Genomic DNA, 14,933 nt, shown 5'->3' on the forward strand with positions numbered 1-14,933 from the left:
CCACCACCTAGTTACCAGTCATATTAACCTGACTGGCTCCCGGTCCCACCACCTAGTTACCAGTCATATTAACCTGACCGGCTCCCAGTCCCACCACCTAGTTACCAGTCATATTAACCTGACCGGCTCCCAGTCCCACCACCTAGTTACCAGTCATATTAACCTGACCGGCTCCCAGTCCCACCACCTAGTTACCAGTCATATTAACCTGACTGGCTCCCGGTCCCACCACCTAGTTACCAGTCATATTAACCTGACCGGCTCCCGGTCCCACCACCTAGTTACCAGTCATATTAACCTGACCGGCTCCCGGTCCCACCACTTAGTTACCAGTCATATTAACCTGACTGGCTCCCGGTCCCACCACCTAGTTACCAGTCATATTAACCTGACCGGCTCCCACCACCTAGTTACCAGTCATATTAACCTGACCGGCTCCCGGTCCCACCACCTAGTTACCAGTCATATTAACCTGACTGGCTCCCGGTCCCACCACCTAGTTACCAGTCATATTAACCTGACTGGCTCCCGGTCCCACCACCTAGTTACCAGTCATATTAACCTGACCGGCTCCCACCACCTAGTTACCAGTCATATTAACCTGACCGGCTCCCGGTCCCACCACCTAGTTACCAGTCATATTAACCTGACTGGCTCCCACCACCTAGTTACCAGTCATATTAACCTGACTGGCTCCCACCACCTAGTTACCAGTCATATTAACCTGACCGGCTCCCGGTCCCACCACCTAGTTACCAGTCATATTAACCTGACCGGCTCCCAGTCCCACCACCTAGTTACCAGTCATATTAACCTGACTTGCTCCCGGTCCCACCACCTAGTTACCAGTCATATTAACCTGACTTGCTCCCGGTCCCACCACCTAGTTACCAGTCATATCAGGGAAAATATTATACATTTTAGTCATTTAGCAGATGCTCTTATCCAGAACGACTTACAGTAGTGAATGCATACATTTCATACATTTTTCCCCCCCGTACTGGTCCCCCGTGGGAATCAAACCCACAACCCTGGCGTTGCAAACACCACGCAAACACCATGCTCTACCAACTGAGCCACACGGGACCCGATAGAACCTCATGTATAATTGAATCAACTGATATTGATATTCCTTACACGTTACACTACAATGAATACTCACACTCAGTACGGGGGGGTTCAAATCCTGGCAGTGGACGTGTGCATTCTGCTTCATCACACATGTAATGGACATGGGTAAGGACATCCTGTTTAACACCAGGCAACCAGATCCAGAGTGTGGTATTGTAAGGCTCGGGCGTCGTGAGTGAGGAATCAAACGCAGGAAGCAGCGAGCACAGGGTAGTGGCTTTTTAATGGGTTAAACAGGCGAGCACACACAAGCCCCCCCCCCCAAACAGCGAATAACGCGCACACAAAATAAAGTGTCCCCAAACACAGGGTAAATAACATGCGGCGTAAACACAAGCACAACAGGAAAATAATCCCGCACAATGAGAAGGCGGACCAGCTAATACTAAGCCCCCGCTAATCACCCCCGCTAAGAACAGGTGCACACAATCACAAACAGGGGGAAAACAAAAAGGGAATCAGTGGCAGCTAATAGGCCGGTGATGACGACCGCCGTGCGCCGCCCGAGCAGGAGGGGGCGCCACCGTCGGTGGGAATCGTGACAGGTATTGAATATTACCCAACATCCTCTGGAAAGGACACAAAGAACACGTCTCCACATTATCCTATGGATCTGTTCATGGTATTTCCACTACCGGGGAATGAAAACATATCCCATTTTATTTATTTATTTAAAAAAAAAAAAATGTTTTAACTAGGCAAGTCAGTTTTTATAATGACGGCCTTCACAGGCCAAACCCAGACGACGCTGGGCCAATTGTGCGCCGCCCTATGGCGGCCTACCAATCACGTCCGGTTGTGATGCATGCCTGGATTTAACCAGGGTGTCTGCACTGACGACTCAAGCACTGAGATGCAGCGCCTTAGACAACTGCACTCGGGAGCCCCATGTCCATTGACATCAGCATAAACATATTTTAATCATGTTTCATGACATAGCACATATGCTCAATTCCCTTAATACATCCCAATACTGCAACAATTATCTGCATACATACAGGACATTATACTCAGGGATATTAGGCTTTAGTCAACGTTATACTCAGGGATATTAGGCTTTAGTCAACGTTATACTCAAGGACATTAGGCTTTGAGTTTGTACAGAAAAGAGTAGGAGGTGTTATGGGAAAGAAAGAGCGAGAGAACATGTCTAGCTTTGCTTGTTCCAGGACAGACACACAGCCAGGACAGACACACAGCCAGGACAAGGTCATCAACAAACTAACATGGTTCAAGCACACCAAGACAGTCGTGAAGAGGGCACGACAAAACCTATTCCCCCTCAGGAGACTGAAAAGATTTGGCATGGGTCCTCAGATCCTCAAAAGGTTCTACAGCTGCACCATCGAGAGCATCCTGACTGGTTGCATCACTGCCTCGTATGGCAACTACTCGGCCTCCGACCGCAAGGCACTGGGGCCAAGCATCCTGCCATCCAGGACCTCTATACCAGGCGGTGTCAGAGCAAGGACCTAAAAATTGTCAAAGACTCCAACCACCTTAGTCATAGACTGTTCTCTCTGCTACCGCACGGCAAGCGGTGCCGGAGCGCCAAGTGTAGGTCCAAAAGGCTTCTTAGCAGTTCTACCCCCCAAGCCATAAGACTCATGAACAGCTTATCAAATGGCTACCCAAACTATTCACATTGCCCCCCCCCCCACCCTCTTTTACGTTGCTGCTACTCTCTGTTTATTATCTATACATAGTCACTTTAATAACTCTACCTACATGTACATATTACCTCAACTAACCGGTGCCCCAGCACATTGTCCGGTACCCTCTGTATATAGTCTCGCTATTGTTATTTTACTGCTGCTCTTTCATTATTTGTATTTTTTTTCTTAAAACTGCATTGTTGGTTAATTAAGTAAGTCAGCATTTCACTGTAAGGTCTACTACACCTGTTGTATTCAGCATTTCACTGTAAGGTCTACTACACCTGTTGTATTCAGCATTTCACTGTGCGGTCTACTACACCTGTTGTATTCAGCATTTCACTGTGAGGTCTACTACACCTGTTGTATTCAGCATTTCACTGTGAGGTCTACTACACCTGTTGTATTCAGCATTTCACTGTAAGGTCTACTACACCTGTTGTATTCAGCATTTCACTGTAAGGTCTACTACACCTGTTGTATTCAGCATTTCACTGTGAGGTCTACACCTGTTGTATTCAGCATTTCACTGTGAGGTCTACTACACCTGTTGTATTCAGCATTTCACTGTGAGGTCTACTACACCTGTTGTATTCAGCATTTCACTGTGAGGTCTACTACACCTGTTGTATTCAGCATTTCACTGTGAGGTCTACTACACCTGTTGTATTCAGCATTTCACTGTGAGGTCTACTACACCTGTTGTATTCAGCATTTCACTGTGAGGTCTACTACACCTGTTGTATTCAGCATTTCACTGTGAGGTCTACTACACCTGTTGTATTCAGCATTTCACTGTAAGGTCTACTACACCTATTGTATTCAGCATTTCACTGTGAGGTCTACTACACCTGTTGTATTCAGCATTTCACTGTGAGGTCTACTACACCTGTTGTATTCAGCATTTCACTGTGAGGTCTACTACACCTGTTGTATTCAGCATTTCACTGTGAGGTCTACTACACCTGTTGTATTCAGCATTTCACTGTGAGGTCTACTACACCTGTTGTATTCGGCGCATGTGACAAATACAATTTGATTTGATTTTAGCCCTTAACCCTGGACAGGTTTTACAGGCCCCCTACCCGGATGTCCTTTAACCCCTTAACCCTGGACAGGTTTTACAGGCCCCCTACCTGGATGTCCTTTAACCCCTTAACCCTGGACAGGTTTTACAGACCCCCTACCTGGATGTCCTTTAACCTAACCCCTTAACCCTGGACAGGTTTTACAGGCCCCCTACCTGGATGTCCTTTAACCTCTTAACCCTGGACAGGTTTTACAGGCCCCCTACCTGGATGTCCTTTAACCCCTTCATCCTGGACAGGTTTTACAGGCCCCCTACCTGGATGTCCTTTAACCTAACCCCTTAACCCTGGACAGGTTTTACAGGTCCCCTACCTGGATGTCCTTTAACCTCTTAACCCTGGACAGGTTTTACAGGTCCCCTACCTGGATGTCCTTTAACCCCTTAACCCTGGACAGGTTTTACAGGTCCCCTACCTGGATGTCCTTTAACCCCTTAACCCTGGACAGGTTTTACAGGTCCCCTACCTGGATGTCCTTTAACCCCTTAACCCTGGACAGGTTTTACAGGTCCCCTACCTGGATGTCCTTTAACCCCTTAACCCTGGACAGGTTTTACAGGCCCCCTACCTGGATGTGGTAGACGATGGCTTTGAACTGGGACGACCTCTCCATCCAGGTGTTGACCAGCTCCATGGCCCGGTCAAAGTTCTTCACGTACTCTCCGTACATCTTCAGGAAGGGGGCTAGCTTCTGCAGGATGTCCCCGATGCGCGGGTTCAAATCCCTGGGGGAGCGAGAGGAGAGATCAGGAAGGGGTAGGTTTAGCGGGAGTTGTGGTGTGTGTGTGTGTGTGTGTGTGTGTGTGTGTGTGTGTGTGTGTGTGTGTGTGTGTGTGTGTGTGTGTGTGTGTGTATTACTATTATCATGGCCCACATGAAGAAATACTATAGTATACTATGGTATAATTACTATAGTATACTATAGTATAAATCAGTAGTACATTATGGAATAAATAATGTAGTATACTATGGTATAATTACTATAGTATACTATGGTATAAATAATATAGTATACTATGGTTTAAATAATATAGTATACTTTGGTATAATTACTATAGTATACATTGGTATAAATACAGCAGTTTACTATGGTATAAATACTGTAGTATTTCATGTGGTGTTTTTGCAGACTTTACTGTAGTATACTGTAGTATTTACAGTTAACGATAGTATAAATACTGTAGTAAAAGAAAAATGTAGTATATACTATAGTATTTAATGTAGTGTTTTTGCAGATTGAAGAATACTGTAGTATTTACTGTGATGTTTTTGCAGACATTACTGTAGTATTTAATGTAATGTTTTTGCAGATTGAAGAATACTGTAGTATTTACTGTGATGTTTTTGCAGACATTACTGTAGTTTATGTATGGTGTCTTTGTTTTATTATATTTTACATAAAAGTGGAGGCTTTCTCCTTGGTAGGTAGGTAGGTCGGTAGAGTGGGTGGGTGGGTGGGTAGGTGGGTAGGTAGAAAGATAGGTCGATAGATAGGTCGATAGATAGGTCGATAGATAGGTCGATAGATAGGTCGATAGATAGGTCGATAGATAGATAGATAGATATATGATAGATAGATAGATAGATATATGATAGATAGATAGGTCAGTAGAGTAGGTAGGACTGGGGTCTGAACAGATAGTTCAGGGAGGGGAATGGGCGGGGTATATGCAAATTAAATGCTGTAGTGGACTGTAGTGTGGTGTTTAATACAGTGCTTTTTTTGCAGTGTGTTTGTGTGTGTGTGTGTGTGTGTGTGTGTGTGTGTGTGTGTGTGTGTGTGTGTGTGTGTGTGTGTGTGTGTGTGTGTGTGTGTGTGTGTGTGTGTGTGTGTTGGGAGAGCTGGGGGCGAGAAAGAGCGAGAGAGGAGAAAGAGCAAGAGTGGGGGGGAGAAAGAGAGAGGGAGACAGGGAGAGAAAGAGAGGGGGGAGAGAAAGAGGTGCAAAGAGTGAAAGAGAGAGAGAGAGGGAGAGAGAGAGAGGGAGAGAGGGAGAGAAAGAGAGGGAGAGAGAGGGAGAGAGAGAGAGGGAGAGGGAGAGAAAGAGAGGGGGGGAGAGAAAGAGAGAACGCGAGAGAGAGACGGGGGGAGAGTGAAAGAGAGAGAGAGAGAGAGAGAGAGGCAGGAAGAGACAGGTCAGGACCAGGGTTAGGGTCAGAGATAGGGAAAGCTGCTGGGAGAATTATGACTGTGAGAACTCTCTCTCCACCCACTGGAACTCCTGGAATGTGGGAACATTCGGGTCAAAAAACAGACAGTGAACTGTCAGGACATGGACCTTGAAAACTCAAGTGTTTGAAACAAAAACACAGTTTTTATCAATTCTTGTTTCTCTCCTTGTCTCCCTCTCTCTTTCTCTGTCCCCCCCAGCTCTCCCAACACACACACACACACACACACACACACACACACACACACACACACACACACAGCAAAAAAAGCACTGTATTAAACACCACACTACAGTCCACAACAGCATTTAATTTGAAGGCACTGGGTCAGGGTCAGGGACTAGTCTAGGGTTAGAGGAAGGCCCTGGGTTAGGGACTAGTCTAGGGTTAGAGGAAGGCCCTGGGTCAGGGTTAGGGTTAGTGTAGGGTTAGAGGTAGGCCCTGGGTCAGGGTTAGGGTTAGTCTAGGGTTATAGGAAGGCCCTGGGTCAGGGTTAGGGTTAGTCTAGGGTTAGAGGTAGGCCCTGGGTCAGGGTTAGGGTTAGTCTAGGGTTAGAGGAAGGCCCTGGGTCAGGGTTAGGGTTAGTCTAGGGTTAGAGGTAGGCCCTGGGTCAGGGTTAGGGTTAGTCTAGGGTTAGAGGTAGGCCCTGGGTCAGGGTTAGGGACTAGTCTAGGGTTAGAGGAAGGCCCTGGGTCAGGGTTAGGGTTAGTCTAGGGTTAGAGGAAGGCCCTGGGTCAGGGTTAGGGTTAGTCTAGGGTTAGAGGAAGGCCCTGGGTCAGGGTTAGGGTTAGTCTAGGGTTAGAGGAAGGCCCTGGGTTAGGGTTAGGGACTAGTCTAGGGTTAGAGGAAGGCCCTGGGTCAGGGTCAGGGACTAGTCTAGGGTTAGAGGAAGGCCCTGGGTCAGGGTTAGGGTTAGTCTAGGGTTAGAGGAAGGCCCTGGGTCAGGGTTAGGGACTAGTCTAGGGTTAGAGGAAGGCCCTGGGTTAGGGTTAGTCTAGGGTTAGAGGTAGGCCCTGGGTCAGGGACTAGTCTAGGGTTAGAGGAAGGCCCTGGGTCAGGGTTAGGGTTAGTCTAGGGTTAGAGGAAGGCCCTGGGTCAGGGACTAGTCTAGAGTTAGAGGAAGGCCCTGGGTCAGGGTTAGGGACTAGTCTAGGGTTAGAGGAAGGCCCTGGGTCAGGGTTAGGGTTAGTCTAGGGTTAGAGGAAGGCCCTGGGTCAGGGTTAGGGTTAGTCTAGGGTTAGAGGAAGGCCCTGGGTTAGGGTTAGGGACTAGTCTAGGGTTAGAGGAAGGCCCTGGGTCAGGGTTAGGGACTAGTCTAGGGTTAGAGGAAGGCCCTGGGTCAGGGACTAGTCTAGGGTTAGAGGAAGGCCCTGGGTCAGGGTTAGGGTTAGTCTAGGGTTAGAGGAAGGCCCTGGGTCAGGGTTAGGGACTAGTCTAGGGTTAGAGGAAGGCCCTGGGTTAGGGACTAGTCTAGGGTTAGAGGAAGGCCCTGGGTCAGGGTTAGGGACTAGTCTAGGGTTAGAGGAAGGCCCTGGGTCAGGGTTAGGGTTAGTCTAGGGTTAGAGGTAGACCCTGGGTCAGGGTTAGGGACTAGTCTAGGGTTAGAGGAAGGCCCTGGGTCAGGGTTAGGGACTAGTCTAGGGTTAGAGGTAGGCCCTGGGTTAGGGTTAGGGACTAGTCTAGGGTTAGAGGAAGGCCCTGGGTCAGGGTTAGGGACTAGTCTAGGGTTAGAGGTAGGTCCTGGGTCAGGGTTAGGGTTAGTCTAGGGTTAGAGGAAGGCCCTGGGTCAGGGTTAGGGACTAGTCTAGGGTTAGAGGAAGGCCCTGGGTTAGGGTTAGTCTAGGGTTAGAGGAAGGCCCTGGGTCAGGGACTAGTCTAGGGTTAGAGGAAGGCCCTGGGTCAGGGTTAGGGTTAGTCTAGGGTTAGAGGAAGGCCCTGGGTCAGGGTTAGGGTTAGTCTAGGGTTAGAGGAAGGCCCTGGGTCAGGGTTAGGGTTAGTCTAGGGTTAGAGGTAGGCCCTGGGTCAGGGTCAGGGACTAGTCTAGGGTTAGAGGAAGGCCCTGGGTCAGGGTTAGGGTTAGTCTAGGGTTAGAGGTAGGCTCTGGGTCAGGGTTAGGGTTAGTCTAGGGTTAGAGGAAGGCCCTGGGTTAGGGACTAGTCTAGGGTTAGAGGAAGGCCCTGGGTCAGGGTTAGGGTTAGTCTAGGGTTAGAGGAAGGCCCTGGGTCAGGGTTAGGGTTAGTCTAGGGTTAGAGGTAGGCCCTGGGTCAGGGTCAGGGACTAGTCTAGGGTTAGAGGAAGGCCCTGGGTCAGGGTTAGGGACTAGTCTAGGGTTAGAGGAAGGCCCTGGGTCAGGGTTAGGGTTAGTCTAGGGTTAGAGGAAGGCCCTGGGTCAGGGTTAGTCTAGGGTTAGAGGAAGGCCCTGGGTCAGGGTTAGGGACTAGTCTAGGGTTAGAGGAAGGCCCTGGGTCAGGGACTAGTCTAGGGTTAGAGGAAGGCCCTGGGTCAGGGTTAGGGACTAGTCTAGGGTTAGAGGAAGGCCCTGGGTCAGGGTTAGGGTTAGTCTAGGGTTAGAGGAAGGCCCTGGGTCAGGGTTAGGGTTAGTCTAGGGTTAGAGGAAGGCCCTGGGTTAGGGACTAGTCTAGGGTTAGAGGAAGGCCCTGGGTCAGGGTTAGGGTTAGTCTAGGGTTAGAGGTAGGCCCTGGGTCAGGGTTAGGGACTAGTCTAGGGTTAGAGGTAGGCCCTGGGTCAGGGTTAGGGTTAGTCTAGGGTTAGAGGAAGGCCCTGGGTCAGGGTTAGGGACTAGTCTAGGGTTAGAGGAAGGCCCTGGGTTAGGGTTAGGGACTAGTCTAAGGTTAGAGGAAGGCCCTGGGTCAGGATATTAACTCACCACTCCGCCATGCGTTTCTCCAGGGCGGGGAGCAGGAACTGCTGGTGGAAACAGTATATAGAGCAGATGTTGGAGAAGATACCCATCACCACGTCTAGAGGGAAGGAGGAGCGGGAGCGCGCCTCCTCCAGGAGGGAGGAGCAGAACACCTGGTCCAGGAGGTACAGCCGAGACACGTAGGCCTTCTCTGTGTGGAGGAGCTCATTGGCTATGTTGAACACACGCTGCTGCACCGACAGCTGGGATTGGTCAGAGAGAGAGAGAGAGAGAGAGAGAGAATCTTAAGTCAAATGTCTACTGTTGATGATCTTGTGCTTCTGCAGCAGCACCTAGATCTTCTACACAGATTCTGTCAGACCTGGGCCCTGACAGACCTGGGCCCTGACAACCTGGGCCCTGACAGACCTGGGCCCTGACAGACCTGGGCCTTGACAGACCTGGGCCCTGACAGTAAGTCTCAGTAAGACAAAAATAATGGTGTTCCAAAAAAAGGTCCAGTAGCCAAGACAACAAATAGAAATTCCATCTAGACACCGTTATCCTAGAGCACACAAAGAATTACACCTACAATCGGGCCTAAACATAAAACACCACAGGTAACTTCCACAATGCTGTGAACGATCTGAGAGACAAGGCAAGAAGGAACTTCTATGCTTTAAAAGGAACATAAAACTCGACATCCCAATCAGGATCTGGCTAAAAATACTTCAGTTATAGACCCCATTGTTCTCTAAGGTTGTGAGGTCTGGGGTCCGTTCACCAATCAAAAATTCACAAAATTGGGGACAAACACCCAATTGGGACTCTGCATGAAAGATTCTGCTAAAATATACATAGCGTCACAACGCAAAACCCCAAATAATGCAATTAGTACGATTTATTTATTAATTATCCAAATCCAGACAAGAGCTGTTCAATTCTACAACCACCTAAAATGAAGTGATGCCCACACATTCCACCACAGAGCCCTCACCTACAGAGAGATGAACCTACAGAGAGATGAACCTACAGAGAGATGAACCTACAGAGAGATGAACCTACAGAGAGATGAACCTACAGAAAGATGAACCTACAGAGAGATGAACCTACAGAGAGATGAACCTACAGAGAGATGAACCTACAGAGAGATGAACCTACAGAGAGATGAACCTACAGAGAGATGAACCTACAGAGAGATGAACCTACAGAGAGATGAACCTACAGTGAGATGAACCTACAGAGAGATGAACCTACAGAGAGATGAACCTACAGAGAGATGAACCTACAGAGAGATGAACCTACAGAGAGATGAACCTACAGAGAGATGAACCTACAGAGAGATGAACCTACAGAGAGATGAACCTACAGAGAGATTAACCTACAGAGAGATTAACCTACAGAGAGATGAACCTACAGAAGAGTCCTCTCAACCAGCTGGTTTTGGAGCTCTGTTCACAAACACAAACAGACCCCACAGAGCCCCAGGACAGAAAAACATTTAAACCCAACCAAATTATTAGAAACCAATTAGATAATTACTTGACACATTGGAAAGAATTTACAACAAAAAAAAACAGAGCAAACTAGAATGCTATTTGGCCCTAAACAGAGAGTACACAGTGGCAGAATACCTGACCACTGTGACTGACCCAAACATAAGGAAAGCTTTGACTATGTACAGACTCAGTGTGCATAGCCTTGCTATTGAGAAAGGCCACCGTAAGCAGACCTGTCTCTCAAGAGAAGACAGGCTACGTGCAACACTGCCCACAAAATGAGGTGGAAACTGAGCTGCACTTCCTAACCTCCTGCCCAATGTATGACCATATTAGAGACACATATTTCCCTCAGATTACACAGATACACAAAAGAATTAGAAAACAAATCAAACATTGATAAACTCCCTGTTAGGTGAAATACTGCTGTGTACAGTCACATCAGAAAAATGTGTGACCCGTTGCCATGAGAACAGGGCAACCAGTGAAGAACAATACCAACAGTATTTATATGTTTATTTTATCTTCCCCTAATAGTCGTTCTACTACTATTTGCACATTGGTAGAACCCTGATTATATAACACTTGAAATATCTTTATCTTTTTGTGAACCTTTCTGAGTGTGACATTTACTGTTCAATTCAAATAGTTTTTGGGGGTTTTATGTTGTTTTGTGTCTGTCTGTTTTAGATAACAGTTAGGCCTACCTCTGTAGAGTCCTGTCTGTCTGGTTTAGGCAGGGCCTACCTCTGTAGAGTCCTGTCTGTCTGGTTTAGGCAGGGCCTACCTCGGTAGAGTCCTGTCTGTCTGGTTTAGGCAGGGCCTACCTCTGTAGAATCCTGTCTGTCTGTTTATAAATAACAGTTAGGCCTACCTCTGTAGAGACCTGTCTGTCTGTTTTAGATAACAGGCCTACCTCTGTAGAGTCCTGTCTGTCTGTTTTAGATAACAGGCCTACCTCTGTAGAGTCCTGTCTGTCTGGTTTAGATAACAGGCCTACCTCTGTAGAGTCCTGTCTGTCTGTTTTAGATAACAGTTAGGCCTACCTCTGTAGAGTCCTGTCTGTCTGTTTATAAATAACAGTTAGGCCTACCTCTGTAGAGACCTGTCTGTCTGTTTTAGATAACAGGCCTACCTCTGTAGAGTCCTGTCTGTCTGTTATAGATAACAGGCCTACCTCTGTAGAGTCCTGTCTGTCTGGTTTAGGCAGGGCCTACCTCTGTAGAGTCCTGTCTGTCTGGTTTAGATAACAGGCCTACCTCTGTAGAGTCCTGTCTGTCTGGTTTAGGCAGGGCCTACCTCTGTAGAGTCCTGTCTGTCTGGTTTAGGCAGGGCCAGGGCCAGAGGCTGCAGATCCATCATGGGGTTGATGAGTTCAATGGTCTCGTCCCCGCTCCCCTCCTCCAGGTCACTGTCCCCCTCCGAATCCCCCCCACCCTCAGCCGACGCCCCCTCTCCCCCCGGGCCCTCCGCATAGCTGCAGGAGGAGGAGCTAGAGAGGCGTGGCAGCGTGAGGGCGGGACTACACGGGTAGATGACCCGGTCCTCGTCGCCGGCGAAACACAACTCCTCACTGTGGGACGGAGAGCTGATGCTGTCGATGCCAGAGTCTCGATTGGCCAGTTTGCCGTCCGCTTGCGGCTGGAGGAGGGACAAGTTGTCTGAGGGGATCCCTGATTGGCTTTCTGACTCCGCCTGACCCCTTATCTCCACGGCGTCTGCGAGTTTCTCCGAGGCGCTATAACCGGACTCCATGGACAGGCGCTTGTCAGAGGCAGAGCACAACGCTCCTAGTTCTGGTTCTTTATCATTATCCTCCTCCATGTTGTCTGTCTCCATTGCTTTCTCTCCCGGCACCACGCCAGCCAACACAGCCAGCCCCTGAGGTAGGTCATCCAGCTCTTGAGAGGGACCAGGGGGGCAGGCCACGTGGAGACAGCCCAGAGTGAGCTCTGAGACTGGGGGAGAGAAAGGGACACCACCTGGTCCTGTCTCCGGGACCCTGGGGGTGCAGAGACCACCTCCCATGATATCAGGCACCACAATGATCTGCTCCCTGTAGAGTGAACACAGATAAGACAGTAGAATGTTACATCTATCTATCTATCTATCTATCTATCATATATCTCTCTATCATATATCTCTCTATCATATGTCTCTCTATCATATGTCTCTCTATCATATGTCTGTCTGTCTTTACAGTCTGTCTTTACAGTCTGTCTTTACAGTCTGTCTTTACAGTCTGTCTTTACAGTCTGTCTTTACAGTCTGTCTGTCTGTCTGTCTGTCTGTCTGTCTGTCTGTCTGTCTGTCTGTCTGTCTGTCTGTCTGTCTGTCTGTCTGTCTGTCTGTCTGTCTGTCTGTGTCTTTACAGTATGTCTATCTATCTTTCTGTCTATCGATCATGCTATCGATCTATCTTACCTCTCAAACTTCTCAATGAGGGAGAGCACACAGGCGGTGGGGGAGGAGCTTCCCTCGGCACGGGGGAGTGTCGGCGGTCGGCAGGGTCCTCCCCCTCTGGGGTCTGCAGGAAGAGGTCTGCAGGGTGGAGGAGGTGGGAGGGGCTTGTCCGGGGCGCGGGGGCAGGGCCTAGGAGCACCAGCACTCTGCTGCAGGTGAGGAGGCTTTGGGGGCACTGAGGAGAAATAACACAACATGTTACTGAGGTGAAATAACAGAACATACAACATGTTACTGGCTGAGGAGAAATAACACAACATACAACATGTTACTGGCTGAGGAGAAATAACACAACATACAACATGTTACTGAGGAGAAATAACACAACATACAACATGTTACTGAGGAGAAATAACAACATACAACATGTTACTGAGGAGAAATAACAACATACAACATGTTACTGAGGAGAAATAACACAACATACAACATGTTACTGACTGAGGAGAAATAACAGAACATACAACATGTTACTGAGGAGAAATAACAACATACAACATGTTACTGAGGAGAAATAACAACATACAACATGTTACTGACTGAGGAGAAATAACACAACATACAACATGTTACTGAGGAGAAATAACAGAACATACAACATGTTACTGAGGAGAAATAACAGAACATACAACATGTTACTGGCTGAGGAGAAATAACACAACATACAACATGTTACTGGCTGAGGAGAAATAACACAACATACAACATGTTACTGAGGTGAAATAACAGAACATACAACATGTTACTGGCTGAGGAGAAATAACACAACATACAACATGTTACTGGCTGAGGAGAAATAACACAACATACAACATGTTACTGAGGAGAAATAACACAACATACAACATGTTACTGAGGGGAAATAACAACATACAACATGTTACTGAGGAGAAATAACAACATACAACATGTTACTGAGGAGAAATAACACAACATACAACATGTTACTGACTGAGGAGAAATAACAGAACATACAACATGTTACTGAGGAGAAATAACAACATACAACATGTTACTGAGGAGAAATAACAACATACAACATGTTACTGACTGAGGAGAAATAACACAACATACAACATGTTACTGAGGAGAAATAACAGAACATACAACATGTTACTGACTGAGGAGAAATAACAGAACATACAACATGTTACTGAGGAGAAATAACAGAACATACAACATGTTACTGACTGAGGAGAAATAACACAACATACAACATGTTACTGACTGAGGAGAAATAACAGAACATACAACATGTTACTGACTGAGGAGAAATAACAGAACATACAACATGTTACTGAGGAGAAATAACAGAACATACAACATGTTACTGACTGAGGAGAAATAACAGAACATACAACATGTTACTGAGGAGAAATAACAGAACATACAACATGTTACTGACTGAGGAGAAATAACACAACATACAACATGTTACTGACTGAGGAGAAATAACAGAACATACAACATGTTACAGGCTGAGGAGAAATAACAGAACATACAACATGTTACTGAGGAGAAATAACACAACATACAACATGTTACTGACTGAGGAGAAATAACAGAACATACAACATGTTACAGGCTGAGGAGAAATAACAGAACATACAACATGTTACTGAGGAGAAATAACACAACATACAACATGTTACTGACTGAGGAGAAATAACAGAACATACAACATGTTACAGACTGAGGAGAAATAACAGAACATACAACATGTTACTGACTGAGGAGAAATAACAGAAATACAACATGTTACTGAGGAGAAATAACAACATACAACATGTTACTGACTGAGGAGAAATAACACAACATACAACATGTTACTGAAGAGAAATAACAGAACATACAACATGTTACTGACTGAGGAGAAATAACAGAACATACAACATGTTACTGAGGAGAAATAACAGAACATACAACATGTTACTGAGGAGAAATAACACAACATACAACATGTTACTGAGGAGAAATAACAGAACATACAACATGTTACAGGCTGAGGAGAAATAACAGAACATACAACATGTTACTGAGGAGAAATAACACAACATACAACATG

The 14,933-nt window shown here is 47.0% G+C and overlaps 2 protein-coding genes across 2 annotated transcripts in view; both read right to left on the reverse strand.

Annotated features, from left to right (window-relative positions):
* Positions 1–11,799, reverse strand: part of LOC115168730 (FYVE, RhoGEF and PH domain-containing protein 1) — a 44,268-nt gene extending 32,469 nt beyond the window's left edge. Inside the window, exons 1-3 of the mRNA XM_029724255.1 lie at positions 11,705–11,799; positions 8,931–9,169; positions 4,443–4,599 (exon numbers count right to left, since the gene is read on the reverse strand). Coding sequence (XP_029580115.1) covers positions 4,443–4,599; positions 8,931–9,169; positions 11,705–11,767 — 459 coding nt within the window. The 5' untranslated portion in view covers positions 11,768–11,799. The remainder of the gene's footprint in view (positions 1–4,442; positions 4,600–8,930; positions 9,170–11,704) is intronic.
* Positions 11,781–14,933, reverse strand: part of LOC115168782 (FYVE, RhoGEF and PH domain-containing protein 1) — a 73,214-nt gene continuing 70,061 nt past the window's right edge. Inside the window, exons 3-5 of the mRNA XM_029724338.1 lie at positions 12,830–13,043; positions 11,842–12,461; positions 11,781–11,806 (exon numbers count right to left, since the gene is read on the reverse strand). Coding sequence (XP_029580198.1) covers positions 11,781–11,806; positions 11,842–12,461; positions 12,830–13,043 — 860 coding nt within the window. The remainder of the gene's footprint in view (positions 11,807–11,841; positions 12,462–12,829; positions 13,044–14,933) is intronic.

Source organism: Salmo trutta, chromosome 30, assembly GCF_901001165.1.
Source record: "Salmo trutta chromosome 30, fSalTru1.1, whole genome shotgun sequence".
NCBI lineage: Eukaryota > Metazoa > Chordata > Actinopteri > Salmoniformes > Salmonidae > Salmo > Salmo trutta.